The sequence below is a fragment of the Aythya ferina genome (assembly GCF_964211825.1).
Source record: "Aythya ferina genome assembly, chromosome: Z".
Classification (NCBI taxonomy): Eukaryota; Metazoa; Chordata; class Aves; order Anseriformes; family Anatidae; genus Aythya; species Aythya ferina.
In genome coordinates, this window is record NC_140299.1 from 49983993 (window position 1) to 50009367 (window position 25375).

The window sequence follows — 25375 nt, forward strand, 5'->3', positions numbered from 1 at the left end:
CCACCCTTCTGGTGCAAATGGTCTTTGCAACCATTTCCTGGATACTCTCCAGTCACTTGGTGTATCTTTATTGGATTGGGTGGCCTCAAACTGAACACAGTTTCCCATGTTTGGCCTCACTAGGGTCAAATAGAGAAGACTAATCCCTTTGTTTAGCCTTCTGGCTGCATCCTTGCTATATCCTTGCTTTGAATGACAGCCTCAACCTCTACCAAGTCAGATGCTCCCTCCAATTTGATATTCATGTCTATAGCTCATTTTTTTCATATGTTTCAGTGTCTGGTTGTTTTCTGTCTTATGTTAATACAGATATTAATGAGTGTGCATTGGATCCTGACATTTGCTCCAATGGAATTTGTGAAAACTTACGTGGCAGCTATCGTTGTAATTGTAACAGTGGCTATGAGCCTGATCCTTCTGGAAGGAACTGTGTGGGTAAGTTGCTCTATTTATTTATCACTGTCGAATAATTAACGACTACATTGATGATAATTGGAATTGGTAGATCTTAGATTAGAAGGCAGATATCTACTTTTTACATCTACAATGAAAACAGTAAAAATCTGTATTGAGTCCATTTTTCTCAGCAACTGCATAGCCAATACTTTTATTGGTATCTTTTTCTGTTACTTGGCAGTGGTTTTTGTTGTTGTTGCTGTTGTTGTCATCATTGTTGTTTTTTTAATGGTATTTGTCTGGGATGTGTAGGCAGGAAATATTGTTGTAGATTAGGAATTATTTTTCTCAAAAGTATGGGTCAGTTTCTGTTACATTTTATTGTACAAGAGAATCTAAAATATGTCATTTTAGATTCAAGGCTGGATGATAAATTGCCAATTGCTGAATATCATAGTTTTACCTAATAAAATGTAATTTTATTGTAATAATGTAATGTAATGTAATGTATTGTAATAATGTAATAACGATTGCTATCATTACCATAATGAATGATACCTGGTGGCATATGTGCACAATTTTTGCAGTATGGAGGAATTTTTGATGTCCCTGAGTTACACAGGTACAGTAGAATGCATTGCTGAAATGCCTTGGCTTTTAGAAGAAAGCTGTGATCCCCACTTATGATTTCCCAAGTCCTGCCTGGACAGTGGACTGAAGTGTAACAGATAATCTTTTGTTTTTCAAAATATTTCATTTGGGTCACCACCAGAATCACAGAAGTGATTCAATTAAGAAACTTTTAGTTTTAAAGTCACTTTTAGTTTGGTTTAGATATATACCAGACTGCCATTGCAATTTCTATATAGTTTTTCTGGAAGTGTTTGGCAATGCCCAACAGAAGATACCTAAATTATACATTTCACATTCTATCTAGTTAATTTTATTATTCATGGTAATGTATGATCAACTAAACACAACATTTTTGGTAGGGAAAACCTGGACTATTAAGTGTGATATAATTTTCAAACTGAACATTCCTACCTTTTGTTTCAAAGCAAACATGAAGTAGTGAAAGTGCTTTTTTCATCTGCTTGAATTAAGGAATTTTGCAGCTCGTTACTTTCTAAAGGCCCTAAATATGACCTTTTGGCAGGAAATGCAATGCTGCAAAAAAAACTGTCAGGTTTTTGTTTGTTTGGTTGGTTGGTTGATTTTCAAATACTTCACATAATATTATTTTCCAAATTGATTTCATGGCAAGTGGTATCACTTGTTTAGTTATACATGCAATTATGTAACTGTTGGCATAGATATCTGTCTGTTTCATTATACAAATTAAAATGCAGCATATTCACTGTGAGGATGCTTTTATTCTTAGTTAATGAGGTTTTGCACAATGCAATTTAATTGTGAACACTCAAATAAAGAGTGGAAAAGTTTTAATAGATACATATTAAGAGCTGCCAAGAAATAAAAATCCTCATCAGACAGAATGCAGTTAGCATTTCTGTCAGCATCAGGTGTTTTTGGTGCATAAGCTATATTGTTCTTTCACAGTGTGTGTCACAATAGGTGACAGCCCAAATCTGTAGTTTAACAGTGACACTCTAAGGAAATAACATATTTATCACACTGCTAATTTGTGTTAGAGGATTTTATGACAAAAAGCTCAAAACTGAAGTCTATTGCTCTTGAAAACATCAAATTCCAAATCCATCCTTCTTTATGTAGTTAAAATTGGATGAGTTTAGATTAAGAAGCTGAGGAGCTTCTTTGTGGCTACAAAACTTAAAATTCAGATTTATTGTCTGGGGAAATAAAGGCTTTATTGTCTGTACCTTAACAGACTTAATAAGCATAGGTTCAAAAATGTGATGTACTTGTGAAAGCAGTAACCTTTAGATTGTAAGTATACTACTTTCTTATTATTTCTGTTTATTTATAACTTAAACACTCTAAAAATGTAGTTGATTGGTGGGAACAATTTCAGCTACAGCTTTAAGTTTGGGAAATGAACCAGTGAAAATTCAGGAGACACCCTGAAGCAGGATAAAGCATCAGGCTTATCTTTCTATAAACTTAAGAATCTGTGGCATGTGATAGGGATTATAGGAATGTAATTTAAATTATGATTTTTTAACTTTTTCTTTTAAAAAATAATATGAAAATGAAGAAGTTTGATTGCTTTGTGTTAGCAATATTTAGAAGAAGGTAGGGAATTATGTTAATTGATGAGTTTTTCTTGTTCTGTATGCTTGATGTCTTGTTCCTTTTTTTTTCCAAAAAGTAGTGTGCATATACATTCTTAAGATGTCTTCCATGCATCTGTACAATTTAACATATATATTAATTTCGTGGATAACAAATTCAGTTTTCGTTGCCTATAAAAGAGGATTTAGAACAGTAATCTATCACATCCTTGTGTACATACATACATTAAAAAAAAAAAAAAAAAAAAAAGTTTTAAAACCAAATGGACCTTAGTAAAGTTGTACTGGTGATAGTCATACAGTTGACAAAGCTCCCAAGGTCATTCCACGAAAATATAATTATCAATGTAAGACTGTATGAACTGTTTATAAAGCCTGATAATGAAAAACCAAAAGGAAAATAGAATTTTTAGAAATAAGAATTAGATTTTTGTAAACAAGAATTGGCATTTTTCTTTTCTTAGTCATTGTAAATAACTGCATATCTGGCAACCTAATTGCTGCTGCGGAAAGCAAGAGGAGACAAGGGTGGGGAGACAAGGGTGTCTCGTGGCATTTGCTCTTATTGGTATTAACTCATCTTGTTACAGACATTGATGAATGTTCAGTGAATGGACTGCTGTGTGATAACGGGCTCTGTCGAAACACCCCTGGAAGTTACAGCTGCACTTGTCCAAAGGGTTATGTGTTCAGCACCGAGACTGACACATGTGAAGGTGAGAAATCTGCACGTGTGATAATTTTATTGCTTATTATATAACCTTGAAACTAAATGATTAAAAAAGATTCAGTGATGACAAAAGCAAGATGAAAAGAAAGAACTAAGATGAAGCATAAATCATTGCATTCCTCTGGTAATTTCTCTGCAGTGTTTTTTAAAGTGTTGGGTCTACCTAGTGAATTTCTCTTCAAAGTAGTCAGTTCATTGTTCTATGAAAGTATTTTCCTTTATTTAGACAAGATATTTTGCAGTGGAAGTAAAGTCAAATGTATGCTTGCCGTAGATCATAGAGTGGGAAAATACTGTTTATCATTTAGGGAAATACATCAGTTTTGATCACACAGTCTTCTTCATTTTCTCTCTTCAGTCTATGTTGATAGTTAGTTCTATACCAAATTCTGGTATTTGTGATGTTTTATGTGATGTTAGAGTTCCTGCATGTGTATATTAGTGGTTGATACTAAAATCGTCTTCTTTTTTTTTTTTTTTCAGTACATAATTTATAATCATCATTGTTTTTCTATATTACTAATGAACACACATGCTAGAGCAATGAAAATGTTACACTACAGAAACTAACCACAAAATTACAGAATGGTTGGGATTGGAAGGGATCTTATCTGTCTCCCCTGTTCAGACAGGGCCACCCAAAGCAGGTTGCCCATGACCATGTCCTGAGAGCTTTTGAAGACCTCTGAAGACAATGCCTTCACAAGTTCTCTTGGCAACCTGTGCCAGTGCTTGGTCACCTGCACAGTAAAAAAGTGTTTCCTGATGTGCAGGAGGAACCTCGTGTGTTCCATTCGGTGCCCATTGCCTCTTGTCCTGCCACAAGGCACCACCTTGAAGAGCCTGGCTCCCTTGTCTTTGCACCCTCATATTAGGTAGGTTTTATGCACGTTGATAAGATCTTCATAACATCTGTTGATAAGAGTCTTTCGATGTTGTAGAACTCGAGGCTGGGAATGACAAGGTCAAGTCCCTTTGGGTTAGGATCAGCAGGGACAACAAGGCTAGTCTCCTGGTCAGGGTCTGTTATAGACTGCCGAACCAGGATGAGGAGACGGATAAGGAGTTCTACAGGCAACTGACAGAAGTTGCGAAATCTTCAGTGCTTGTACTCGTGGGGGACTTCAACTTTCCTGACATATGTGCTTCCCCTGGAAGCACAACACAGCCCAGAGAAAGCAGTCTAGGAGGTTTCTGGAGAGCATGGAAGGTAGCTTACTGACGCAGCTGGTTAGTGAACCTACCAGGGGTGGCGCCCCACTAGACCTTCTCTTCACAGAGAAGGACTGGTGGAGGATGTGATTGGGCAGAGTCACCACGAAATGGTGGAGTTCACTATTCTTGGCAAGGCCAGGAAGGGGACCAGTAAAACCGCTGTATTGGACTTCTGGAGGGCTGACTTTGAGCTGCTGAGGACACTGGTTGGTAGAGTCCCTTGGGAGGCGGTTCTGAAGGGCAGAGGAGTCCAGGAGAGCTGGGCGCTCTTCAAGAGGGAAATCTTAATGGCGCTGGAACGGTCTGTCCCCACGTGCCCAAAGACGAGCTGGCAGGGAAGAAGACCAGCCTGGTTCAACAGAGAATTGTGGCTTGAGCTTAGGAGAAAAAAGAGAGTTTATAATCTTTGGAAAAGTGGGCAGGCCACTAGGGAGGACTATAAGGATGTTGCGAGGCTGTGCAGGGACAAAATTAGGAAGGCCAAAGCTCATCTGGAGCTCAGTCTGTCTACTGCCGTTAAAGATAACAAAAATGTTTTTATAAATACATCAACACAAAAAGGAGGACTAAGGAGAATCTCCATCCTTTACTGGATGCGGGGGGAAACTTAGTTACAAGAGATGAGGAAAAGGGGAAAAGGTGGAGGTGCTCAATGCCTTCTTCGCCTCAGTCTTTAGCGGCAATACCGGTTGTTCTCTGGATACCCAGTACCCTGAGCTGGTGGAAGGGGATGGGGAGCAGGATGTGGCCCTCACTATCCACGAAGAACTGGTTGGTGACCTGGTATGGCACTTGGATGTGCACAAGTTGATGGGGCCAGATGGGATCCACCCAAGGGTACTGAGAGAACTGGCAAAGGAGGTGGCCAATCCACTATCCCTCATTTATCAGCAGTCCTGGCTATCGGGGGAGGTCCCAGTTGACTGGCGGCAGGCAAATGTGACTCCCATCTACAAGAAGGGCCAGAGGGCAGACCCGGGAAACTACAGGCCTGTCAGTTTGACCTCAGTACCAGGGAAGCTCATGGAGCAGATCCTCTTGAGAGTCATCATGCAGCACTTGCAGGGCAACCAGGTGATCAGGCCCAGTCAGCATGGGTTTATGAAAGGCAGGTCCTGCTTGATGAACCTGATCTCCTTCTATGACAAAGTGACACGCTGGGTGGATGAGGAAAGGCTGTGGATGTGGTCTACCTTGACTTCAGCAAGGCTTTTGACACCGTCTCCCACAGCATTCTCCTCAAGAAACTGGCTGCTCTTGACTTGGACTGGCGCATTCTTCGTTGGGTTAGAAACTGGCTGGATAGCCGGGCCCAAAGAGTCGTGGTGAATGGAGTCAAGTCCAGTTGGAGGCCAGTCACTAGTGGCATTCCCCAGGGCTCGGTGCTGGGGCCGGTCCTCTTTAATATCTTCATCGATGATCTGGATGAGGGCATTGAGTGCACCCTCAGTAAGTTTGCAGATGACACCAAGCTAGGTGTGTGTGTCGATCTGCTCGAGGGTAGGAAGGCTCTGCAGGAGGATCTGGATAGGCTGCACCGATGGGCTGAGGTCAATTGTGTGAAGTTCAACAAGGCCAAGTGCTAGGTCCTGCAGATGGGGCGCAAGAACCCCAAGCAGAGCTATAGGCTGGGAGATGAGTGGTTGGAGAGCTGCCAGGCAGAGAAGAACCTGGGAGTGATGGTTGATAGTCGGCTGAATATGAGCCAGCAGTGTGCTCAGGTGGCCAAGAAGGCCAACGGCATCCTGGCTTGCATAAGAAACAGTGTGACCAGCAGGGCTAGGGAAGTGATCGTCCCCCTATACTCAGGTCTGGTGAGGCCGCACCTCGAGTACTGTGTTCAGTTTTGGGCCCCTCGCTACAAGAAGGATGTCGCGGTGCTTGAGCGGGTCCAGAGAAGGGTGACAAAGGTGGTGAGGGGCCTGGAGAACAAGTCCTACGAGGAGCGGCTGAGGGAGCTGGGCTTGTTCAGCCTGGAGAAGAGGAGGCTCAGGGGCGACCTTATCGCTCTTTATAGGTACCTCAAGGGAGGCTGTAGCGAGGTGGGGGTTGGTCTGTTCTCCCACGTGCCTGGTGGCAGGACGAGGGGGAATGGGCTTAAGTTGCACCAGGGGAGTTTTAGGTTAGATGTTAAGAAGAACTTCTTTACCGAAAGTGTTGGTAGACTTTGGAACAGGCTGCCCAGGAAAGTGGTGGAGTCACCATCCCTGGAAGTCTTTAAAAGACGTTTCGATGTAGAGCTTAGGGCTATGGTTTAGTGGGGACTGTTAGCGTTAGGTCGGAGGTTGGACTCGATGATCTTGAGGTCTCTTCCAACCTAGAAATTCTGTGATTCTGTGATTCCGTGATCTCCCCGGAAGCCTCTCTTCTCTAGGCTGTATAGTCATAGCTCTCTCAGCCTCTCCTCATAGAAAAGGTGCTTCAGTCCCTTCATCATCTTTGTGGTGTTTTATCATTTGTGAATTTACTGAGGGTGCACTCTACCCCATCATCCAGATCATTAATGAAGATGTTGAACAGGATTGGACCCAGCATTCTCCCCTCGGGTACACCACAAGTTTCTGGCCTCCAACTAGACTTTATTCATCATCAACCTCTGGACTTGACCATTCAGATAGTTTTTGATCTACCTCACCATCTGCCCACCCAGCCCATACATCAACTGCTCCTCTGTGAGGATCTTATGGTGACAGTGTCAAAGGCCTTTCTGAAGTATAGGTAGACAATATCCACTGCTCCCTCCTCATCCATCAGGCTGGTCTTTTCCTTAGAGAGGCTTATCAGCTTGGTCAAGAACGACTTCCCCTTGGTGAATCTGTGAGTCCTGATGATTTTCTTCTCCTTCATGTGCCTGGAAATGGTTTCCAGGAGTAGCTGCTTCATCACCTTTCCAGAGATCAAGGTGATGCTGACTGGCCCGTAGTTCCCCAGGTCATCCTTCTTGGCCTTCTTGAACGCAGGAGTGACATTTGCTTTCCTTCAGTCTTCAGGTTCTTCCCCCAGTTTCCATGATTGACCAAACATTATAGAGAGGGTCCTCACAATGACATCTGCCAGTTCCCTCAGCTCTTGTAGGTGCATCCCATCAGAGCCCATGGCCTTCTGAATGGTCCAGTTTGCTTATTTTTACCCCCATCCTGATCCTTTTCTAGCAAGGGTACAAGTTCCTTGCTCCAGCCTTTCCCCATGGTTTGTGGGACCTGGGATTCCTGAAGGCTGTCCTTTCTGGTAACAACTAACAAGTATTAATGAGAATTTTTGGTTGTCACACAGAATCACAGAATTTCTAGGTTGGAAGAGACCTCAAGATCATCGAGTCCAACCTCTGACCTAACACTAATAAGTCCTCCACTAAACCATATCCCTCAGCTCTACATCTAAACGTCTTTTAAAGACCTTCAGGGATGGTGACTCCACCACTTTCCTGGGCAGCCCGTTCCAATGTCTAACAACACTTTCGGTAAAGAAGTTCTTTCTAACACCCAACCTAAAACTCCCCTGGTGCAACTTAAGCCCATTCCCCCTCATCCTGTCACCAGGCACGTGGGAGAATAGACCAACCCCCACCTCACTACAGCCTCCTTTAATGTACTTATAAAGAGCGATAAGGTCGCCCCTGAGCCTCCTTTTCTCCAGGCTGAACAACCCCAGCTCCCTCAGCTGCTCCTTGTAAGACTTGTTCTCCAGACCCTTCACCAGCTTTGTCGCCCTTCTCTGGACCCGCTCAAGCACCTCGACATCCTTCTTGTAGCGAGGGGCCCAAAACTGAACACAGTACTCGAGGTGCGGCCTCACCAGAGCCGAGTACAGGGGGACGATCACTTCCCTAGCCCTGCTGGCCACACTGTTATAAAACAGTTCCAAGCAAGGCTCTGCAAAAGAGGAGTTGAAATAGAAACCTTTGTCTCTTTTTTTAATTAGCATTCAGAGCAGCAGTATTTTATTAGTTTCTTGTATTGTTTTTTATTTGGTTCCATAATCTATAAATCTCAGTATTGTTATGATTAACAAGTTTTTTGTAGTAAAATAGTCTTATGTTAGAATGATTGTTGCGGAAGCTATAATCCTTTTGGAATATCTATTGTATGAACCAATATCATCTTCCAGATTTATCTGAAGCAGTGGAAGGCATTATTGTCCTCAGCTGCCTGTTATTACTGATCAGCCACAAGTTACTGCTACACAGCTAAGCAAACATACAGAATGGAAAGTGGAAGCACTCTTTAATCTATTCTTGCTGTGTAAGATCAGTCAGGTTAACTTAAACCATTTCATTCACAGTGTATGTTGGATGAGCTAACTTCACGCTGAAGCGGGTGAGGAAGGCCCGTGTGCTCTTCGCCGGTTTTCAGCAGAAGAGTGGAAGCAAACAGCATGGGGGCAATAGCATTTTGAATGTCTCCAACCGTTTGGAAAGTGAACATGTGTTTACACTCAAAACATCTAATGAAATGGTTTAAATTCTGGCAGTATCAAATCATTCACCTCTTCACCTCTTCTGTTCAAAAGGAATCATGTTCCTTTATATTTTAGTACACGTGTGTTTCACAGGCCACTTTTAAAAGTTAAAATTTCTTCCCTCCTTAAATGTTACAAAGTAGTAGCACTTGCTCAGGTTAGGCCTCTAATACCCCCACTGATTTATAGCACACTGTGCTAAATTGTCTTAATGCTTAGTATCTATTCACAATGTTCAGGTGAGATTTTGTCTTCAGTCTGTCTAATTTGTTGCGTTTCTATGTGTGAAAACATCTCAGTCACTCATCACATGTTTTTCATGTGCATGTTTCTTAAAAAATCTCCTACACAGAAAAAAAACAACAGAATAGTGTAGCAAAAGAAGATGTTAATTAACAAGATGGAAAGACCATCAACTTCAAAGCATAACACTGACCAAAATATAGATGAATGAGATAGCAGAATGTAAATAACCTTTTTTCAATTATTCAAATAACAATGTAATAATGCATCAATAGCAATAGTAATGGTCATAGAAAGAGTAATAGAGAGGCTTAATTGACCAAATAAAAAAAAAAAAAAATCAAATCTAGTCAAATTGACTAAAAAAAAGTTAAAAAGTGGATTTATGATTGCATTGAGACACAACATCTATAGGAAAAAAGGGATCCAAATGGATTTCCTATCTTCTGGACATCCTTGTGACCATTCCAATGTGCTTTCTCTTGCACAGGTTTTGGGGATCGCGATGTAGTGAATGACATCTGGGAGTTCACTATGTCCCTATTATTTTTGGGGAAATAAGTGGGGAAGAGCGTGAGGGAGAGTTATTCTGGTGTGGAAATTAATTCACTGGTTCATTTGAATTAATAGTTCACTGAGTTTGGTGATTTAATTAGATAGCATTGCTAGCTGGTACTGACTGCTAAACCATAATATCAAAAAATAGTACAGTTAAGATACAATCAAGTTTACAGGAAAGTTCTAGTAGAAATCTAAATGGCAGGCTTCTCTCATCTTAATAGCATCTTAGCTCATTTTTATTAGAAATGTAAAAAAAATAAAATTGCTTTTGGATTTTATCTAAAGGAGCTAGGTACATTCCCTAAATTAATCATTTATGGGTCGTATCTGAAAATAGGAACAGGGAACTAGCATAGTATAGTGCTTGTGACAATTGTCTAGTAATACACATAGTGAGACATTTCACAACATGAGCCATCCTGAACCATAGGCAGAAAATGCAAAAGTGACTTATTTGAGCAGGTAGTTATGTAAATTAAAATCAATGCTATCGTAAAAGAATTCCTGAGTTGATCATTCAAGGTACATAAGTACAGCAGATCATGTTTCTGTCTGGTGGCTTTTTGATTTGCTGAGTTTGGAGAGAGGTTAATTAATTAATGCATTTAATCTGTTGTTTCTTTTTTTTTTTTTTTTATGTGGAAATGTTCACAATACATTTTTTAGCTATTCATCTAAGGATCTGTTTCTTCCATAAAATATTAGTTCCTGTGCATCCTTGGGCTCTATTTCATAATGCTGTATGTATACTGCACTCAGAGGAATGAGTGCATAAATGGGCATGAATGCAGGAATAAAATAATAGAACTTTTTATTAATGTAAAAAAAAAAAAAATCCTACTTTCTCATTTAAAAAACAAAACAAAACAAAAACTAAAACTCCAGTTTTGTTTGGTTTTTGGCCATAGTTATTTTAGTGTAATCCAGCCTAAAGTAATTTTAATTTTATGTTGTCTGTGCTACACATTCTGAAGGATTTTCAGTTTCCTTCAACGGTGTTATATACATGAAATCACACACATAGTTTATGAAGGATCTGTCATCTCCATCTTGAATATTTTAGTTAGATTGAAGTTTAGATTTAGCTGATCAGGCACAAAAAGATTCAGGAGTGGTTTGGCATAGAAGTGTCTATAAAACCTATTAAATGTATTACATTTTTTCTAATGTTGAGTGGGTTGGCAGTTTGAGGAATAAATTCATCTCTTTTTGTCCAAATTCTGTTTTCAAAGAAACACTAAGAAATTCAGTTTGGAGTTACAGGTTCACTAGTTGTAGAAGATTGCTATAGCCAGAAGATTTATATTATACTCTGAAAATGCTCTGATGCTTATTATTCACTAGTATATTTTTAATTAGTATAAATGTCATCAGTAACTGTGAAAAAAAAAAAAAAAAAAAACATACACTGTTTTCATTTGTAGTTCAACTGAAAATTTTCATCAATTTGTTGCAGGGAGTGGGAGAGTTGTTTAAGTTTTCAGAATCTGTGAAAGCTGAGATTTTTACAACAAGCTCTGTGGTTTAGATTGTGTTTCCAGTGACATAACTAGTTAAATGTAAACCAGATGTGCTTTGAAGTTTATTTCCAGGAATGTACAGTGAACTGTTTCAATTTTTGCTTCTGTGACATTTACAATGTACACTCACCCCACTTAAGAAAAAAATGTTAAAAAAAAAAAAAATCCCTGGTAAATATTTTCATCCATTTGCTTTTTATTTTAAAATATAAAATTGTATTTTAAATCAAATAATTTTCTCACTTACTCATTTTAAAGTTACCGTTTAATATTGTTAATAGAAGGTGTATGGAAACAATTTTTGAATTTGTTTACATTCTGTATATGATACTTTTTACCCTGATTCAGCAAAGCGCTATTGGTGAAGTACATTCGTCCTTTTTTTTTTTTCCTGAATGGTGGTTTTGGGGAGTAGTCAGTGCAATATTATAAACATGCTAATACATAAAACACTGAGCTTAGAGAAGTTCTTGGTTTGTTTTTAGTTTCTTTCTGTTCCATTTGTTAGTTTGTTTGTTTTTTGACATGGTGCTGAAGCACATCAAATGCAGAACTTAGCAAACTATATTTTCAGGTTTGGGGACCCAGAGTACAGTAACAAGATCATCTTAAAAACAACCACAGATTAATGCCTCCATATGTGCGTATCCTAAAACTGCAGTGAAACAGTGAAAGCTGCTTCCCCTGTTCCTAACCCATAGAAAGAAATGAGATGGGATGAGCATTTCTTCATTTATATAAGGACAACATGAAATGAGGAAGAGTGTGCTTCTGTGATACAGCATTTCTCACCCCTGATCTTAGTTACATGCTTTTGTCATTTTCATCCCAGAAACTGGAAAGTGAGTATTTGTCTGTGGGATCAGTAAGGAACTTGTGCTTGCACTAGAGAGAGTTGGAAACAAAAGAAAGGGTGAAATGGAAATGTCCCCTGTAGATGGCAGCAACCTGATAGACTCAGGTGTATTGACAAGGAATGTGTTCAATACGGGCTTCAGCAAGGGTTTAGATTAAATGCCCTGACTTTGCCTTGGAATGCACAGGCAGTTCTCCCAGTCTAGAAGGTGATCAGCTCAGACAACAGATTCTCCTCTTCTTCCCTGTTTTGCTCACCTAGCCATTCAGTTTGGCTTCTTTCATCTCCTTTGTCTTTTGCCAAAGACTGAAGAACATAACCAATGAAATCAGGAGAGCTGCTTCATTTCTCATAAAGTGCTGAACTTTAGATGTTTTGGCCCCTCCATTTCCATTTATTCACTTATCTTTAGTTTTAGTTTTCGGGATTCTGACTTTCAAGTATGGCCCTCAACTATTTTTTTCTTAGGTTTGGGTTTCTTTTAAACTCTGAAAACCCAAAGCAGAAAAGGTGTCTTCTCCTAGAATAAAAATGTGTTTGTAAAAATAACTTGCTAAGTATCAGGGAGAATTAAATATAAGCATAGTAACCTTCTACATTTTACAATTATAAATGAGAATTATTTTAAGTTTCATGAATTTTTGATATTCTAAATATGAGTGAAGAAGTGTTTTGGATAGTAGTACTTTCTCCTCAATATAGTGCTTTGTCTTGCACATTGATGGGGTATGTGCAGACGTGTGGTTCAGCTGCCAATTTTTAAAAGCATATGACACTTTCCACGAAAATCTCCTACTTTCAGCTGTAAATGTTTTTGGCAAACTTCAACCATTTTACCTATGTGTTTCTTCACTGTGCGTCTGACTCGGACAAAATTATAATTTTACCTTTAAAAATTTCAGACAAAACACTTTGTTTATTTCCAAGAATGACTAGCTACTGAGAAGATACTAGTCTGTGCATTTAGATATGTGCAAAAGTTGTGACCTTTTCTTTAAAAAGCTGTTGCTTCTCAGTATTACTGCAGCTTGAAATTTCTTAAATAGGTTTTCTATTAGGATAGTGCTTCTTTCCTCTGAAAATGTGCTGAAGTTGTAAGACTCCTTTTGCATATGCTGAGTAGAGACATATTATATTTTTAGTGTGTGAAAGCTCCAAAGATTGTGTCACTGTTCATGCCTGGTCCAGCATGGTGTGGTGGTTTTACCGTGCTGGGCAGCTAAACCCCACAACCGCTCTCTCACTCCCCCTCCTTTAGATGAGGAGGGGGAGAAGTAAAGCAAAGAACAACTCACGGGTTGAGATAAGGATAATTTAATTAAAGGGAAATAATTATAATAATTAAATAAAGACTACCATGAACTAAACAATTTAACTAAGGGGAAATAAAAAGGGAAAGGGGAAAAGGGAGGGGAAAAGGAAAAATAAAAAGAAGGGAGGAAAACAAACAAACAAAATAAATGAAGGCTATATGGAAGTGCAGAGGAAAGAAATTACTCTCTACTTCCCACAAATGAGCGATGATTGACCACGTCCTTGAAGCAAGGCCTCAACGCACGCAGCCGGTGTTCGAGAGGAGGACCGACGTCTTCTCAACGAGAGCCCACCCCTCCCCTCTTCTTCCTGTTTCCACCTTTTATTGCTGAGTGTGACACCACATGGTATGGAATATCCCTTTGATTGGTTTAGGTCAGCTGCCCTAGTGATGTTTCTCTCCTCACTTTTTGCCCACCCCCTAGGAGGGTTAGAGAAAGGCCCAATGCTGTGCCACTGCTGCTCAGCAGTAGACACAACACTGGTGTGATAACACTGCTGTTCCAGCTACAAGTACAGAGTACGGCACTGTATGGGCTGCTGCCGGGAAAGTTAACATTCCAGCCAGACCCAGTACACATGGGAACTTTTCTGAGTTGCACCTGAGCAGGGAAGAGCGCTGGACTGGTTAGAGAACCATACCTGTATAAAAACAGAGACATAAATGTGGAGAATGATCAAAGATTCCTCTCTCCCAATGCTGATTATAGAAGAGCAAGTACACAACATTACTTTCCAGAAATAGTCTCCAATTTCCCAGCAATTGTGGTTCAGGAATAGGATCTTTACATTTAATAAAACACGGTGGATTTCTTTTTCATAACTTTTCCAGATTGCCATTGATTCGTGAATGCCTTGAGCAGCCATGGGCAAGCATCTCCAACTCCTCTACTTGATGTGTAAAGGACTGTTTCTTTATTTCGCTACAAGCTAGCTTTGTGGGATGTCTTTTTGTTCTTGTACAATAAGAGAAAGTGAAAGTTTGATGATGCCTTTGACAGGGAGCAACTACAAGTCTTTGATGTAGTTCACTTGTCCTTTCTTTCACTTCAGTTTTCTCATTGTTTTAAAGCTAGCCAAACTGCTGAAAGCAAGATGGCATATGAAAAGGAAGGAAAAGCATACCTTTCTCCAAAATCATTTGTATACTGAGAGCTATTCAGCATGTAGTACATATTTAAGATGATGCCTCAGTGTGATCTGTTTCTAATCGTGGGAACAGGATATGTGGTTTCTCTGAAAAAGCAGCAGACTCTACTCTCTGCTATCAGGTATTGCTGGTTAGGGAAAGACAAGAAGACTGGGGAGGCAGGGAGCATACTTTTGATAATAAAACCTCAGGTAGTAAAGTGTGAAATGTATTTATGGGGAGGAGGAGGGATACAGAGCAGATAAATGTTGGCAACTTCTCCATATTGCTAGCTGGGATACAGAGGTTCTCAGCAAGTGCTCTGTCTAAACTAACTGGCTGCTGTAGATCTATGTGATTACCTCCATGCTGCACTTCCCAGCACATCAGGTTGGTATGTGACCTGTCCTTGCGTTGTGTGCTCACCCATGGTGCTGCACTCTGCCTGGTGAGCTGGCTTGGGCCTTGGTGGGTTAGGAATTAGCCTGAGATAACATGACCAACTGTATCTAAATGGGCTGTTTGTGGAGAAACTTGGAAGATGTGCCTGGTGCCATATGGGACTACCACCTTCAGAGGAGTAATTCAGGGCCATTACTGTTAGGGGTTTACCAGCTCATGTGTTGCTGCTGCAGTTAACCCAGTACAGACAGCCCTTGAAACTGCAACACACTGCCTTGATATTGTGAGGCCTCCTAGATCTCATGTCTGCATCTGTGTATGATGTATGAGTAAACTGTGTAATCCAAAAGATTAGGAGTAGATTTCACTAACACAAGGACTTCCGTTGTTCAAAAAATCTTTCTGGTTCAACCCCCTCTCTTCCCCCTCCCTCCCCCCCTTTTCTCTCTCCCCTCACCCCCTTCCCCCCCCCCCGGCCTTTATATATATATATATATATATATACACACATATACATATATATATACACACATATACATATATATATACACACATATACATATATATATACACACATATATATATTACATACGTATGTCCTTTGGTGAGTTTTCTAAGCACATATTCATGAAGATACCTTCATGGAATCTTCCTTCAAGTCTAGTCATAAATCATAGCAAACCAAATATCAAATGATACGTTTTTCATGATTTCTAAACAATGAGCAGGACATTCCAGTTTGCTTTGAAAATGATCTATGGTGCAATTAATGTTACTGGTCCATAACTACATCCTGCATTAATTTATTCTTAATTTACATCATGCTATTTTTTTGTATCAATATGCCATTATTCCTCAAGCAATACTAGCAAACATACGTATGGACTAAGAGCTTTGTTTCTGGCCTGCCAAAGGAACTGTCTGGTTGGATTAGAATGTATGGCTTGATTCAGGACCCAGATCAAAAAAAATGAATTGGTTGAGCTCAGGAGGAAATAGTGGATATGCATCTGCAATTGTTTTTTGAAAGAATTTGCTAGTATTGTTTTAATCTTAAAACTGGTTTCACTTCAAATAAAAAATCAGTAAATAATACTGTCTGCAGGACTCCTATTCTTACATATGAACAGGCTCAAAAAACTCACAGGGGCAATAAATAGAAGTAGCTAGGGGCTAGAGGGAAGTACCATTTACACTATTCCCGTTTCAATTCCTATTTCTTGAATGCTTTCCAGAACTAGAGAATCGCGGCCAGCAATGGAATATTTTGATTCTGACAGGGTTTTCTTAATTCTTCCAAAACCTCATGGAGCCATAAATGACAGAAACAATAAAGCTGTTGTTTGTGCACAGCATGTTGTGGCTGGAAATGCATTGCTTACCATGATAAAGTAGTTGTGATTTCTCACAGGATAGTTATAATTGATGCTGGAAAACTTTATGGTCCAAGTTCTTCTAAGTTACTGTTTTTGTAGAGAAGGGCCATTTAATTAACACTTTCAAAATATACACTCCTATACATATGTACATACATGCTAACTGCCTGACCATATATCATTTGCATGTCATGTTTTAAAAAGACAGACAGACAGACAGGAAGACAGACAGACAAAGAAAGAAAGAAAAGAGAAAAAAAGCCAAATATACCAGGCAGTTTTGGCAAATCATGGTCCACAGCAGTATTTGTACTCTAGTATTTTCCAAAAGCACATCACAGTCTTAACAGTGTCTTTCCTTTCTGGATTATAGATATAAATGAATGTGAAAGCAGCCCATGTGTCAATGCTGCCTGCAGGAACAATCTTGGTTCTTTCAATTGTGAGTGTTCACCTGGCAGCAAACTCGACTCTACAGGACTGATATGCATTGGTGAGTCTTTCCTTCTTTTTTCCTTTTTCTCCTCTTTTTCTTACTAATTTGAAAAATATTGTTTTAATTGATTAATTAAGCAAAAAAAATAAAATAAAAATAATGCATTCTTCTCATTTTCCCTTTATAGCAGACTACATGTCTTGTTGTGTAGGTAATACTAAGCAAACCAATACTAATTTGATTGTTTCCATGGAAGCAGAAGCAAGTTAAAAAGAGACATAGGTATAATGCATATGTATGTCCAAACTAGTGTGAAAGTGGTGAAAAGCAGATGTTCGTTGGTGGGAGACAGTGGGGATGTCTTATTGTTAATAGGAATTACTGTCATTCTCCTAAAGGACGTGATAGGAGTGAAAACAATAGGTAATAAGCCTGATAGCTGTCCACTTTTAAATTTGAGCCAAGAAACTAATTAAAACTAGAGGAACATGTACTCAAATAGTGATGTGAAAGCACATGGCCTTTAGGATTCACACCATTTTTCATAAACTGCAAAGATTGGCTTTCTGATCTGTTAGGAAACAATAATGGCTTTTGCTTTATAGCACGATCTTAAACCTTCGGTCTTTTGTAGCAAGCTGATAAAGGAGAGTAAAATATATCTGAATTTATCAATATGCCTACTGCCTCTGGAGCAGAAACATGATAACGTCTCTCTCTATATATATCTGTGATTCTGTTATATTATATACATCTAATTTACCATATTATGACATACAATAATGTAACATAAATAATGTTAACATCCTTCTAGGATTCTGTTGCATTGAAAAAAAAACTGAGCATTGCACAGATTTTATTAGAGCTAGCAGCAGCAGTTGTCTGCAAGATGTCATTGGCATTATCTCTGGAAGTCATTCATTAATGTTGTGGGTTTTTTTTTTCCTTGCCTTTCCAAGAATACTCAAAGGTTTGGACACATCTGCACTTCTCAGGTGCTCAGAAGTTGCCATTTTTTCCTCTTATTAGTGTAACATAATTGGAGCCATTGTAGCATATATGGTATAAATTGGATCGGAGTGCAGATAAAGGGATGATGCTGATTTTAAATATTCTTTTTATTGTAAGATGCATTTGTTTGGTGTTCTTGTTTCAGCTTTCTTGCCTTGCCAAGATTTTCATAAGATAGGAAATATTATGCAAAGACAAATTCCTATTTGTCCTGGTTTCATTTATGAATGTTGCCATCTGTCTATGCTTTAACACATTTTTAAGTGAGTTACTTTTGCACCAAAGCCTTCTTTTAGATGCCTTGCTTCTAGCCTTTCTCATATATTTTTAGGGATACTGTCACCACCATTGGCCTGTACAGTTTAGTATTCTTTTTATTCTTTTTCTCATTTTGCTTATGCCTTGATGTGGCCACACTAATTTGTGCTTTTTTGTACTGCTTGTTTTAATTTTAATGTTCTGACATCACATCCAAAGGTATTATCATTAAGGACTTAATTATATTAACAGTTTTCTGGATTTAGTTTGCAAATGGTTTCCATTTAATTGGTTGCAGTGTGAGGTCCTATTTGGCTTGAGTAGCAGTGGCAAATAATGTAAAACAAACAAAATACATAGTTGAACAGTCAGATTAAAAGTGAAGGATAGGAGCCACCTATACACTATAAGCCTAATTGTTGCTTGTTCATGTTGATCAACATTCCCTCAGGAAGAGTTTTCAGCGCCACAAGTGAGAATATGTTAGGACAGAAGCATTGGGATAGCTCATGTGAGAAATACAGATTTATATGTGTAGAGTCCATTTATGTTTTTCTATGTTGACAAAATTTCCATTAGAATCAGTAGTGACCAAGAGAAGGGTAGACTAGGTTACTGAAAGGGGAGTGAGGTTATGGGCAGTTTCTCATGTGAAAAACTTGCAATCAGTCATTGAATGTAAGTTGTTAAATCTCCACAGTAAAGAAAATTGTGTTTTTCCACTTGTATATTGACTATAATTGCCATAATTTTAGCTGATTGTTCCTTTAAAGCATTATTGTAGCATCAGATATGAAAAGCTTATGCCAGTACAGAAGCGTATGTCTAGAATGGTGTTCTGGTTTGGATATGTATTGTATTCTTCATAAGAATGATCAAACTAAAGTAGTGTCGGTTTGATTATGACCTCTCTACAGTTTTGGTTTAGTTCCAAATTTGGTCTCATGTCAGAACCAAAATCACCTCTGTTTATAAGTTTTTTTTTTTCTTTCTTTCATGATGGGAATGAGAGCTTGAACTTAAAATTCCCGTAAAGTTGCACATGACAACATAATTAGAAGAAAAAACTATTAACATTACAATACTCTTAATTTTATTTTATAACATGTTGTTCTCATGTGTTTGTTCCAGTTGGCCTTATTGCTGATTTTCACCATTCTTTTGTGGACTCAGATCATACTCAAGTTATGTGGTTGACGCATGTTCTTTACTTAGTTCATGGACAGATAACTTCAGTCTGTCATTTCCTCTGGTTCCTTTGCATGGTCTGCTCAGCCTTAATGCTGAAGAACCAGGTGGCGTAAGCCATTTGCATCCATATTGCCCGTAGAAATCCAGCATAGATGAGAGTCATTTGTCTCTCTCTGTGAAGTTCCCTGCATAAAAGAAAAATGACTTGCTCAAGTAATAGCAAGATTTCAAGTCACATTTGGCCTCATATTAGAGCTCCAACTTCCAGCAAATGAAAGTTGTTCGTTTAGCATTTACAGTAAAAGCATTCAACAAAAAAACATGATGTATTATACATTTCTTTTGCTTTCACACTGAGAGTGTCTGCAGTATTAAGGCTGCCCTCCTGTAAGGAAGGGCAGAGTTGGAACTGTATTTCAAATACATCTGTTAGTGGTACCAGTGCTGCATTTCTATTTTGGAAACTGCTCGTGTAGTAGAGGTACCGCTATTTGTGATCTTTGAAATGTGCACTTAATATATGCTTTTAATGCACATTTTAGTCAATATTTTTGGAATTCACACAGTGCACAACCCATAGGCTGCCATCTGTCTGTAGTATGCATATATTTTTCTTCAAATCAGAATCAAAGAGCTGCAAGCAGCAGAAAGAATGCTTTGATGCTGAATAATAAATATTTTTTTCACCAAAGTAAAAGTCACAGTGACTGCCCTCTGTAAGTTTTGTCTGGACAAGAGAGGTTGTGTAAAATAAAGGAAATTAACTCATAGCCTGAAAAAGATAAGACAAGCAGATTTTGGCAGGGTAGTATAGATGCAGCTGGTGTGAAGAAAGTCACCTGCTAATTTGTATAGTTTAAATCATTTCTGAGATTCTGTTTTGACTTTTTCATCCCGTAACGTTGGCTACTAAAAATGAATAATATCGTGTTCAGAAATTTCTGGTGAATGAAGCAATGGAAGCGTTTACATTTTGATAACATAAAACAGAAACATCAATGTATGGCCAATAAGCTAGATGTAGCATGAAATAGCAGCTAAAAGGGCCTATTTTTTTTCTCCCTGTGTTAGTCCCCTGTATTTGGGACATATGGTGTGAAGACATGACCAACCCATGACTGGCCAAGGGCAGATCCAGGTAGTCACTTTGTAGCTTATGTCTTCCTTTGGTCTTTTGATGTTAACCCTATTCCTGACTGTTAGACAACGGTGGAACAAGGCTTAGAAAAGATGCCTCATCCACGATCCTCAGCCCGTCATTGGTTCATACATTTTTTTAACGAAAAGTTGTGTTCTCGGTGGTCTACATAATTTTTTAATGACAGTTTTGTAGAAAAGTTCAAGTTGACTGAAAAAAAAAAAAGGTGGAGTGTGTTGATCCTAAATATGAGGTATCAGTAATAATAATCCACAGCACCTAATAGGCAGTCTGGCTTTTTATATGTATATTACGTATAAATCTTAAAAGCAAATTCCTATTCATCTTGCATAAGTCATCTTGTTAAATTCATTTGTGCCACTTTCTTAGCTTTGAACTTTGAGTATGCACTTGCATTTAAACTCTGTCAAGGCTGATCTCCAAATCTAGATATTTAGGGTTAGATATTTAAAGACTGCTTTTGCTATCCAGTGACAAAGGTTGTGGTCTGCTTCATGGAATCATTGGAAGGAACCTTAAAGATCTTGTAATTCCAACCCCCTTGCCACGGGCAGGGTCACCCACTAGACCAGGTTGCTCAAAACCCCATCTAACCTGGCCTTGAACACTTCCAGTGATGGGGCATCCACAGCTTCTCTGGGCAACCTGGTGCAGTGCCTCACCACCCTCAGAGTAAAGAATTTCTTCCTTGTATCTAATCTAATCCTACCCTCTTTTAGTTTAAAGCCATTACTCCTTGTCCTGTCACCACGCTCACTGACAGAAAGTCCCTCCCCAGCTTTCCCATAGGCCCCCTTTAGGTAATGAAAGGCTGCTATAAGGCCTACCTGGAGCCTTCTCTTCTCCACGCTGAACAACCCCAACAACCTCAGGCTGTCTTCATAGGAGACATGCTCCATCACTCTGATCATCTTCATGGCCCTTCTCTGGACTCATTCTAATATGTCCATGTCCTTCTTGTGCTGGGCACTTCAGAGCTGAACACAGTGCTTCAGGTGCTTCAGGTGGGGTCTCACAAGTGCAAAGCAGAGGGGGAAAATCAGCTCTGCTGGCCATGCTGCTTTTGATGCAGCCAGGATATGGTTGGCTTTCTGGGCTGCAATCACACAGTGTTGGCTCATGTTCAGTTTCTTATCAATAAGCATTCCTGGGTCATTTTCCTCAGAGCTGCTCTCAATCAGTTTTCCACCCACCCTCTATTTGTGCTGGGGATTGCCCTGCCAGATGCAGGACCTTGCACTTGGCCTTGTTGAACCTCATGAGGTTTGCACAGGCCCACCTCTCAAGCCTGTCCAGGTCCCATTGGATGGGATCCCTTCCCTCCAGCATGTTGACTGCACCACACATCTCAGTGTCATCAGCAAACTTGCTGAGGGTGAACTCGATCTCACTGCCCATGTCACCAACAAAGACGTTAAACAGCGCCAGTCCCAGTACTGACCCCTGAGGAACACTACTTGTCACTGATCTCCACCTGGACATTGAGATATTGACTGCAATTCTCTGAGTGTGACCATCCAGCCAATTCCTTACCCACTGAGTGGTCCATCCATCAAATCCATGTCTCTCCGATTTAGAGACAAGGGTAGTGTCAGTGTCAAATGCAGTGCAGTGCCAAATGGTTTTGGCAGTGGCAGTGTCAAATGCTTTGCGCAAGTCCAGGTAGAAGATGTCAGTTGTTTTTCCCCTATCTATCAGTGCTGTAACCCCATCATAGAAAGCCACCAGATTTTTTAGGCACAATCTGCCCTTAGTGAATCCACGTTGGCTTCCCCTAGTCACGTCCTCATTTTCCATGTGCCTTAATACGACCCTCCTTCCAAGAGGATCTACTCCATGATCTTGTCAGGCACAGAGGTGAGACTGACTGACCTGTAGGTCCTGACTGACCAGGTCCTCCTTTTTCCTTTTTAAAATGGGGGTTATATTTTCCCTCTTCCAGTCAGTGGGAACTTCACCACACTGTCACAACTCTTCAAATATGGTGAATTCAAGAAATTAGATCTCATTTGAATACAATGGCATAAAAGTACTGAGTCAAGGTGCTGTACTTTAAGATGTAGATACCTGATTTAGGATCTGACTGACATTTTGAAAAGTAGCTTGGGCATTGAAAGCATAATTTTTTATACTTGAATATTTGTGTACCTAAAAGAATTTCAGAGAATTTCAGGCAGCATAGTTGACATTGGTGACTGAAAATCTCTCGTCTTTATGGCTGGTTAGCTGGAGAGCAGTCAGGAGGTGCTGCTTGTGCTGGGCACTTAGTGGAATGGGTTTGCCCTGAGCAGGTCTGGGTTCACAGCCTGAAAATCTAATTTGTGATTCAGAAGCTGGCTGTGCTGTGACTGCATCCTCAGGAGCTGAGAGTAGAGTGTAAGCTAACAGATATAATCAAAGCCCTCCTAATGCACCAGGAGGACTGGACCTCTAAAAGAATATAGCACACTCCTGCCACCCACATTCTGTTTTTCTTTTCTTTCTGACAATCTTAAAGTGTCACCGAGTGGGACAGAGGTAAGAGCACCCAGTGATCATAGCCCAGTGGCTCAATCAGTCAGCTGGAAAGGGTAATCCCAGGTTACAATATCTATTTGCTGCTTGTGTATTTTAGAAATGAACAGTCTCTAGATTAAACAAATAAATACAATTACTGTAATTGCTGGAGGACCTCAACTAGCTATAGGACCTGGACTATAAAATGCCTCAAGCAATGCACTCTACCACTCATTTTTAGTGGTAGTGGTATTCATTTCCTCTACTTCTAAAATAAAATGCATACAAAATGACTCTGATGCAAAGACAGACTGTGCTCTCTTTGTACTCCATCTGCCAGTGGCATGAGAAGATGCCAGCTATTTTTACTGTAACAGTTCCATTTTGTTTCTATTGTAGATAGCCTGAAGGGGACTTGCTGGCTTAACATCCAGGATAGTCGCTGTGAAGTCAACATCAATGGTGCGACATTGAAATCTGAATGCTGTGCTACCTTAGGAGCAGCCTGGGGCAGCCCATGTGAGCGCTGTGAATTAGGTATGCTGCTGTGCTTGCATATACTGTGACTTTTGTAAGAAGAGCAAATGTAACACTAACAAATTCTCATCATCTTCTGTTAAAAAATGTTAACAAGAAAACACTATGAAATGAGATTGTTTTCTTTAGCATCACTTCTAATCTCCAATCAGGTATTATTCTAGTAATTTAGAAGCTACAAGGAAATAACATTTGAATTGATCTTTGAATAGCTGTATATGTTTCTTCTCAACAAGAACTGTGCATTGGGGTAGGTTAAATTAAAGACTATAATAGTAAAGTGAAATATCTGCTAAAAGTCTTGAGGACTTTTTATTTTGTGGGCTGTTAACACTTGTTCCAGCTGTTTTCAACCACAAAACTTATGTACAATTATTGATTGCAGAATAGTACTAGTATTAGATCACAGGGGTAGGGCTGGAGGTTGGAAGCAGGAATGCTAAATGCATGCTCATTTTCATGGAATAAATACTGTGTCACACTCTCACCATAAGATTTGAATATTGCCACTTGCAGCCTTTATTTTTAAATTGAAACAATAACTGTGGTCACATGTATCTCATCTAGTAAGCATGCTGCAAACAAGCAAGCTTTTGAGATGTAGTAAAGCATCAAGACAAGATAGTACTTTGAACTCCAGGAAGTACCATGGTAAGGTTAGGCTGGTAGAACTGATCAAAAAGTGATTCTAGATCTGGAGTGATTAGTCACTCTAGAGAGCTCAGTAGTTCAGACTAAGTAAATTTGGCCATTTAATTTCCTAATCTCTAACTCACTTGATTTCAGGAAGCTTACATATCTCTACAACATGCTACATTTTACATACATATCCTAAAATAATATATTTGCTGAGATCCTTTATTAAGCTGTAGTAATAATAATAAAAAACAACAACAACAACAAAAACACTTAAGTGATAACTAGCATCACTAAAGCTTGAAATCTTTAGGGAACTTTACAAGAAATTTACCTTTCAGCTACATCTGAGTGCAGAGATTAATCTGATTCCTCAATTTCCCATTGAGGAAAACATACATAAGATTTATATATTAAGATATTTTTATAAGATTTATATAAGATAAGAAAAAAATATATAAGATATAATTTCCCCAGCTATTATTTGTTGGAAGTGACATGCATGAGTCTGTAGTTTTCTTCATTGAGGCTAGATCACTCATCATGTTATACAGTTAGAAAATATAGAAAAATTGCAAAGATACTTTTATTTTTAATAACTTGTTCTTATATTTCTGTCATTCTAAAGCAGTGATATATCTTTTTGGCTTGATTCCAGATACAGCTTGCTCAAGAGGATTTGCCAGAGTTAAGGGTGTTACCTGTGAAGGTAATGCTTTTTCTTCTTACTCAATATGTCATTTTTTTCCCCTGGAAAATGGTATAAGAGAGGATTGATTATGCTGTTCATTTTGCCAGGCATAATCATACTGATCTTAGGTGAATGCCATCACAGTTACTGACTGTTGGGGACATAAATGTTAACACTATTGGAGAATGTCAAAATGGTACAAAAAGGATGGAACTGCTCCTTCAATTTATTTATTACAAAATATTACATATCCTGATATATTATGAATGAAAGTGTCATGCTTTCTTTCCTATAGCTGAAGTTCTCAAAAAAAGTTGTAGCTTTCTACTTGCTGGAGTCTGAAGTAATCATACAGTCTGAAATTTCTTTCACCCTTTCATTTACCAACAGATGTAAATGAGTGTGATGTTTTCCCGGGGGTTTGTCCCAATGGGCGATGTGTTAACAGCAAAGGTTCATTTCACTGCGAGTGCCCTGAAGGACTGACACTGGATGGAACAGGGCGAGTGTGTTTAGGTAAGAGCACAGTCAACTCTGCTAACTTTTA

The 25375-nt window shown here is 39.2% G+C and overlaps 1 protein-coding gene across 4 annotated transcripts in view; it reads left to right on the forward strand.

The window, feature by feature from the left end:
• Window positions 1-25375, forward strand: part of FBN2 (fibrillin 2) — a 201232-nt gene that overhangs the window by 100565 nt on the left and 75292 nt on the right. For all 4 annotated transcript variants that reach the window (XM_084504020.1, XM_084504022.1, XM_084504021.1 and 1 more), the window contains 6 exons: window positions 310-435; window positions 3200-3325; window positions 16787-16906; window positions 23364-23501; window positions 24796-24846; window positions 25219-25344. In XM_084504020.1, coding sequence (XP_084360146.1) covers window positions 310-435; window positions 3200-3325; window positions 16787-16906; window positions 23364-23501; window positions 24796-24846; window positions 25219-25344 — 687 coding nt within the window. The remainder of the gene's footprint in view (window positions 1-309; window positions 436-3199; window positions 3326-16786; window positions 16907-23363; window positions 23502-24795; window positions 24847-25218; window positions 25345-25375) is intronic.